General features: G+C 37.5%; 1 protein-coding gene across 3 annotated transcripts in view; it reads left to right on the top strand.

The window, feature by feature from the left end:
* The first annotated feature begins 2,617 nt into the window (after positions 1 to 2,617).
* EZH1 (enhancer of zeste 1 polycomb repressive complex 2 subunit) overlaps positions 2,618 to 8,175 on the top strand; it is a 20,467-nt gene continuing 14,909 nt past the window's right edge. The window contains exons 1-5 of one of the 3 annotated variants that reach the window (XM_006773881.2): positions 2,618 to 3,052; positions 3,675 to 3,795; positions 3,915 to 4,043; positions 4,947 to 5,066; positions 6,410 to 6,530. In XM_006773881.2, coding sequence (XP_006773944.1) covers positions 3,679 to 3,795; positions 3,915 to 4,043; positions 4,947 to 5,066; positions 6,410 to 6,530 — 487 coding nt within the window. In that variant the 5' untranslated portion in view covers positions 2,618 to 3,052; positions 3,675 to 3,678. Of the gene's footprint in view, positions 3,053 to 3,667; positions 3,796 to 3,914; positions 4,044 to 4,946; positions 5,067 to 6,409; positions 6,531 to 8,175 lie in introns of those variants that run through there. The other 2 variants (XM_015570557.1, XM_015570558.1) reach the window with 2 other exon arrangements.

Below are 8,175 nucleotides of genomic sequence, written 5' to 3'. Positions count from 1 at the left end.
CATAAAGTTGTTGAGCTGTGTTGTGCATGTATGGGAACTGTTCATTTCTTTTTTATTACAGAGTATTCAGTTGTATGTATGTACTACACTTTGTATCCATTTGCAAATCCATAAATATTTGTCTTGTTTCCACTTTCTGGCTATTCTGAATAAAGATGCTATGAACATTTGTGTACAGATCTTTGTGGGGACATATATTTTCATTTATCTTGGATAATTAGAAATTGTATGTCAGGTTATATGGTAAGTATATATTTAACTTTATTTTTTTTAAAAACTGGCCAACTGTTTTCCAAAATGGCTGTACCATTTTGCATTTTCACCAACAATGTATGATGAGGATACCAATTTGCTCCACATCCTTACCAATAATTGATATGATCAATCTTTTTTATTTTAGTCATTTTAATGGGTTGTAATAGTACATCCTTGTGGTTTTGATTTGCATTTCTCTAATGACTAATTGCATTGAGCATCTTTTTGTGTGCTGTTTTGCTATTTCTATATCTCATTTGGTGCAGTATCTACTCAGATTTTTTTTCTTTTGTCATTTTTATTGGGTTGCTTATCATACTGAGTTTTGGCATTATTTATAGAAAGACATTTTTAAACTTCTTGAGCAAAACTGCATGTTTTGAAGTTTATTTTCAGTGTGTAAGTAAGTGAACATAATAAAAGGCTCCTAAGTAGTAGCTTAGTAGTTAACTGACATGTAAATGTTGTTTTGCATGTCTAAGAACTAAAGAACAGATGTAGTAGAAATAGAAGGTATTTTTTGATGTGCCATTCCCATTGCCCAAGATGTATGAACCTATTTTTCCAAATCTGCTCTAGGGAGTGCTTAGTGTTTTTTTTGTTTGCTTTAAAAAACAATCTGAAGTGATAGTTGTTGGTTAGTGTCCAGATGCTTTGAGAACCAGTCTTCTGGCTGTGTTACAGGTGTTTATTTTAATCATATCATCTGTTCCAAATAGTATGTCTCGTCTTCCTCATACACTCTGTGGGGACTGACTAGCTGCCAGATAAACTTTTAGAAACATTGAAGACCCATGAAAAAGCAAAGCAAAATAAATATCACTTCACGGTCACATGAAATTCAAATACCATTTTTATTGTAAAAGGAGGAAATGTGGCTTATTTTACATTATGGTTGGTTAAAATAATGGCATTTTCGTGTATATGTGTATACTGTGAACTCTTTTGACAGCCTGTAGGATATTAGATGTCAGTTATAACTCCTTTCTTTAATAAAAATACTGATATTTCTCTGTGGCCACCTCCTCTAAGAAATTTGCGCGCGCGGGCGCGCGTGCACACACACACACACACACAAATACACACGCGCAACTGTGGATTATATTATTTTCCATTACTTGATCTCCAATTTCAAATGGATACAGCAAACTGCCCTGAGCTCACTATTTCAAAAAGGGAAATGAGTTCCAAAAAGAATGAGAAAGGAATTGCAATTAAAACCCATTTTTTTAAAATATATTTTATTGATATTTTACAGAGAAGAAGGGAGAGAGATAGAGAGTTAGAAACATCAATGAGAGAGAAACATCGATCAGCTGCCTCCTGCACATCTCCCACTGGGGATGTGCCCCACAACCCAGGCACATGCCCCCGACCGGAATCGAACCTGGGACCTTTCAGTCCGCAAGCCGACGCTCTATCCACTGAGCAAAACCAGCTTCGGCTAAAACCCATTTTTTTAAGGAGGTTATGATGATTGACCGAATTGTGATCCGTAACATTTGGGTCATTTGCATCTCAGTAAGGATAACCTAACATTTCTCAGGAAGGCAGTTTTGTCTTATATTTGAACCATTTTTTCATTTCCCGGAGTAGACTATTCGTTGTTCGGCAGACAGTATGTGAACAACTACTTAATATTACATGTGAGTGTGATGTATAGTTTATCAGTCAAAAAGAGGCCCTCTTTTGACCCCATTCCATAGAGGAATGAGAACTATTTAACAGATGTAGGAGGAAGAGAGGTGGGGCAATTTGTAGAAAAGAAATTTAGGTCAGCTTAATTTTTTTATATCCCATCATCTTAGCACTCTTGGATTCAAATTCCTAGACTATGTTGTTTCGTTTTCTTCTTCCGGAGAGAGAACGATGAACTCTCAGGGAATTCTGTTTTTACAAGCTTAATCACTTGGTTGCGTTTTAGTAAACACAGTGAATCTGTCTGTGTTATGCTATGCCTTCCTTCCTTTACTTATCCTCTAAATTTCTAATCGCATTATACCAGTCTCTTTGGTTCATCAAATGAAACAAAGCCCATGTGCATGGGATCTCATGATCATGATCTGATGGTGGTGTATGTGTGACAGTGGGTTAAATTTTGCTGTTTTCTTGTCTGTGCTGTCTATTCTTATGGGGAAAGACAGGTCATTTTTAAAATGATCCATTAGGAGAAATATGATATTAAACTCCAAAAGAAAGCTTCGCCCCCCCCTCCCCCCAGAAATTTTAAAAAACAAGGCCTGAAACTTCTGTTTCTGTTTCAGATTTTGGCTCTTCATAGCTCCTTGTAATATATTCAGAAACTTAAAATTTTAGGTGAAATGAATTAAACTAGTTCTCTAAATAGTTATTACTATAGAGTAAAAACATATTCCTGTAGATTTTATTGAATTTTCACATGCACACAAAATTTGTTCTTTCTCTAAAATAATTGCTGGGCCTGCAGGTTGAGCCTAGAAATTGGTTCAGAAAAGCAAAATAGCAAACTTGGTAATTGTGAGAATATATTTGTACACATGACTGGAAGGATAGAGTTTAAAGGACCCTCCCCAATGGCATCAAGTATTATTTAGACCCGACTTACATGCAGAAATAATGGTAGCAGCGACCTCAAACTCTTCATAGTTATGGGAGAGCATCCTACTGAATGTATCAGGGTCTAAATATGCTCCACTGACTTAAAAACTTTCTATTCTCTTTTGAAAAGCTGAATATTTGTTTCGCCTTTATGTCTTACCGTTCCTCTGAAGAACAGAAGGCACATTATAAAACTGGACACTTCCCCTTGCATTCTGAGGTAGGTAGCGTATAAGTACTTCTTTAAAACTGTGACTCTTTATTCAAACACACGCAAAAGTTATTTATAGTGTTATATATTTCTAAATGTCTTGCTGTTGACTTTGAGATGAAATTATGCTGTTGTCCTGTCCACCCTTTATTGCTAAGGGTGTGGTAGATTTAGATAATTTGGCAGGTACAGTTTTATAGTGTGGATGTTTCCATGCACCTCTTTGATATTAACTTAATTCTTGCTGAACATTTCTCTTAATCACTGTAGTGAGTAGGCTTCAAAATTTCCAAGTAATCCAAGTTCCTAAATATCTGTGAGATAACTTCTTGAGGTCTGGGAGGAGGCGGCTGCTAAGCATATCCCCAGCCTCCCCCCTGCCCTGCAGAACATCTTCCATCTGTGTCCACTCAGTTGGGGGTTAGGGTGGTAATAAGATCAGGAATTGCAGACATGAAATCTTTTAATTGAAGCTTCCTGTTGAACTCATAGTTTTGGGTTCTTTAAGTGTATGCTTTTATGAGTAAATGTAATAGGAATGAAAGTATAACTGACCATGGTTGAGTTTGAGGAATGCTTCATTTCCAGGCTGTAAATGCTATTTCTCATCTCTGTCTCTCTTAGATTACAGCAAAATGGATATGCCAAATGCCCCAACTTCCAAATGTATCACTTATTGGAAAAGAAAGGTTAAATCTGAATACATGAGACTTCGACAACTTAAACGGCTTCAGGCAAATATGGGTGCAAAGGTAAAAAATAATTTCCAAGTGAAAGGTTCTGTTTTTTAACATATTGATCCACTGTGGAGGGGTTGAATTTTTCAACTCTTCTCTTGAAATCCTAACTACTTTTTTCTTGCCTTTGCTAGGCTCTATATGTAGCAAATTTTGCAAAGGTTCAAGAAAAAACCCAAATCCTTAATGAAGAATGGAAGAAGCTTCGTGTTCAACCTGTTCAGTTGATGAAGCCTCTGAGTGGGCATCCTTTTCTCAAAAAGGTACTTCTGGGTATCTAAGCTCAGCCTTCCTCTATTCCTTGGACTTGTATTTGTGACTAGAAAATAAGTGAAGATGATGGGTACAGTTATTGTAGTAAAACTTTGAATAACCGGAATGGTAAATCTGTAGCTTAAAGAACCTTTTTGCCTATTGTTCTTCTCAGTTAATGAGCATAATCATGAGTTTTTCATAGAAAAAAAACAAGACATTTGCTGTCTACTTTCCTGGGTTCTATGTGCAGGCTTCAAATCAACCATTTTTTTGTGCCTTGTTTGGCACTTTCAGCATTTTGATATTGGAAAAAAGAATGCCTTGGATAATGGACAGGAATATATTGATTAAAGGGATATCCCTTATTGTAAATTTACAAATCATACTAGTTTTCTAAAGAGATAATTTTTAAGATATAAAATTCAAGTAGTATATTGAGAGTAATTTTATTTTCCAAAGCAAAATATGACTATGCTTTCTTTTGCTTCCCCCTGTACTGTCCCCATCACCTGTGCAGCTAAGTTGATGTCCGCTGCCTTAACGTTTAGGTCTTCAGGAAAACTTCATCTTCCTCCTCATCTCTTAGGGCTTTCAGAGGCCCTTTGCTCTTGTGTACAGCCCAAGGAGACCAACAGTTTTAGATTGAAATAAACATCAAGTGTGGGATTTTAAATAAACATCATTGAGTAAGTGCTGGATTCGGTAGAGGATACAAAGGTGAATAAGAGAGAGTTCCTGCTTTCCACAGGTTTATAGTGTAGTGGTTCCTTTTAGAAGCTGACTGTTACGAAACCCTCAGCTTATTTGAAAGAATTAGAAGGCTACTGGGATCATTTTGGAAGGAAACACCAAATCTCTCTTGAGTTGTGTGCTTGCCTTTCCCTCTCCATATCATTGTTTATATATTTCAGTGTACCATTGACAGCATTTTCCCGGGATTTGCAAGCCAACATATGTTAATGCGGTCTCTGAACACAGTTGCATTGGTTCCCATTATGTATTCCTGGTCCCCTCTCCAGCAGAACTTTATGGTATGTATTGAAAACAATGTGATAATTGTTTAAACTATGATTTTCTTATGTTAATATGCTGGCACTCCTCTTAAGGTAAATATTGTCAGAGTATATGTAACAAAGCTTGGACATGCAGGGCAGATTGCTTTTAGAGTAATTTATTTACTCTAAAAAGTATATTGCAGGTTGCTCTAACTTGGTAGGTATTGTGCTCTCTGAAGTATACTTCTGCACTGGTGATGGTTCTTTTATTTTTTTGAATGAGTGAGACTGGGCAGGACTCCAGTTTTCCCTTACTATCTTGTCCAATTTTATAACATGTGCAATTAAATGCAGTCTCAGTCAGACACTTGAGGCTCAAGCAGGTTGACAGCTCCCTGCTGATGGCTCAATCCTCTCTGAATCTTCTAAAGTCAAGAAGCTATGAAAGCAACTGAGATAAATGAGGTGCACAGGGATCCACAATCCTTTCATCTGGGCCTTTATGCTAACTCCTACTAGGGTTATTTGTGGTACTGATAAGCAGTCCTCTCTAAATACTGCCATAGCTTATCATCTGCCTGGTGACAGATAACAATTCAGCAGAATAGAATATGGGTTCACAGAAGGGAATCCTCAGAATTAAACTTCAGAGTAGTTTTAGTCTGATATTTGAGGATTTAAGAACAACTGTGTTCTCTGTTGAATCAAAAAAAGAAAAAATTCATTAGTATTGTTTATTACCAGAAAATATTATAGTTCAGACACTGCGATTGACTTTAGGTTCCCACTGAGTGCAAGTGACATGAATTACAATCATATTTGTTATTATGATTATCAGAATGGTTAGTCTTAAAGTATATAATAGAATAACCAAAAATTCATGATTGCCCAGTTTCTGTTCTAAATATTCTAGTTATATTGCAGATTATATTTTTGGAAGCCTTCCATCTCATTTAATCTCTATGTACGAGAAGAATTAGAATTGAAGACTTTTTAAACTGTTGTTTAGGTGATATTCATACCTATTTCACAATAATGTTTACTGAATAAAAAGAGATGATGAATCACTAAAAACAAATGTACTACCAAATTTTAGGTGTTAGTGGAAATATCTTTATTAGTATCATGCAAAACATTTGGTAGTTAATATCCTCCTGTAGTTAAACTTACTCCCCCCCCCCTCAAATTAGCATTGCCCTCTTCATTTGAGGTTTTGTTGACAAAACAAAATATCCAGGTTTTTAAACTCAGGCCACTGAGACCAAAGTCATTTTCAGGAGATTGAAGTAGCAAAAAAGGCTCAGCAAATATTTCATTAAACAGAAAAGAGGAGGTGTATAGTGGATTCATGGAAGAAATCACATCTGGTTTGATTTCAGGTAGAAGATGAAACAGTTTTGTGCAATATTCCCTACATGGGAGATGAGGTGAAAGAAGAAGATGAGACGTTCATTGAAGAGCTGATCAATAACTACGATGGGAAAGTACATGGTGAAGAAGGTAGTGGTGCTGGGCACTTCGGGAGAAAACTGTTAGAATGGTGCCTCTTCTTTGGTCCATCATCTTCCTCTTACCTCCTGCCTTACGGTGTACACACTGAAGAATATTTCAGTGTAATCACGTGGCTGAGAGTAGAAATTTTATATTTAAAAACTTCCAGTTAAATTTTAAAAGGACTTTGGAGATAAAAGGATCATATAGTAATCAGTGACAAGAGAGAAAGTTCAGTGTACAAATAAGTTTGATTTTAGAAGTTTTGATCCAGATATCCCCTGTATCTCTCAGAAATTGGTTATAATATTTTAACTTTCCTAAAAGAAAGCCATTTGGACTTAGTTGTAGTTTTAGAAGTAGTTTTAGAAAAGGCTGTGAGTGTATAAGAACTGGGATGATAGGGAGAGACTCCCCATGGATTTGCAAACCAGTAGCCTCATCTGCTCTTTTGACAATTGTGGGTGTTATGATGCTGTTGAAATGCATTTATCCACTACGCCCTCTAGTGTCCAAAGACTTTCTCCTAAGATGTAGTATAACCCCCTATGGTATGATTTTAGAAAGAAAAAATGCTATCTTTTTATTCAAAGAAGTCACTACTGACCAGTTAGCAGAAAAACCAAGTATATTTTTATCATTCTTTTTCTGTCCCATTTTTATTGTTTGCACATTTCTGTGAGATTTTGGACCATAAATACAGGTTGACCTGTGACTGTGGAAAGGAAGTACTCCAGTAAAAATAAAACTTGTAACTGGATTTTCCACTAGTCAGCTGAACTGTTGCAGTTGTAAGAGCCAATCAAATTATTGTAATCCGCCCTAACCGGTTTGGCTCAGTGGATAGAGTGTCGGCCTGCAGACTGAAGGGTCCCAGGTTCGATTCCAGTCAAGGGCATGTACCTTGGTTGCGGGCACATCCCCAGTGGGGGGCGTGCAGGAGGCAGCTGATGGATGTTTCTCTCTCATCGATGTTTCTAGCTCTCTATCCCTCTCCCTTCCTCTCTGTAAAAAATCAATAAAATATATATATTTTTAAAATTATTGTAATCCCCTGGAGTCCATATAAAAATGTACACATGTTATCTACCGTATTTGCCGGCGTATAAGACGATTTTTTGGCCCTGAAAAATATGCCTCCAAGTGGGGGGTCGTCTTATACGCCAGGTACACTTCAGATAGACTGCCCATAGTGCTTGCCCCGTGCCATAGTGGCCTCCCGATGCCCGCCCACTGCATTCCACATATCGTTCAGGCATCAGCAGCGCTGCTGGGTGTATGCTCGGCTGTTATGCGATTTTGCTGTTATGCGATTTTACCACACTCGCCAAATCGCACACAGCCGACCATACACCCAGTATGATAGCGCAAAATCGCGAATCGCGATACCATACTGGGTGTACGGTTGGCTGTGTGCGATTTTGCGAGTGTGGTAAATTCGGGTTACCGTATATTTCTTTACATATGCATTGAAGATTCGCGATTTTGCGCTATCATGGTGCCTGTTAGAATGTTGAAGAGCTCGCACTTGCACACTAGTGAGGGTCCCAGGGAGATGCTGATGCAAGGGTGGACAAGACTGATATAGTGACAGGGGGGGCAAACAGGGAGCAGGGACCAATCAAATCAGGCTTTGTATACAGCCAACAGCAAG

The sequence above is a fragment of the Myotis davidii genome, unplaced genomic scaffold (genome assembly GCF_000327345.1).
Source record: "Myotis davidii unplaced genomic scaffold, ASM32734v1 scaffold1527, whole genome shotgun sequence".
Classification (NCBI taxonomy): domain Eukaryota; kingdom Metazoa; phylum Chordata; class Mammalia; order Chiroptera; family Vespertilionidae; genus Myotis; species Myotis davidii.
The sequence above is the reverse complement of the archived record's forward strand: the minus strand, read 5'-3'. Positions and strand labels throughout refer to the sequence as shown.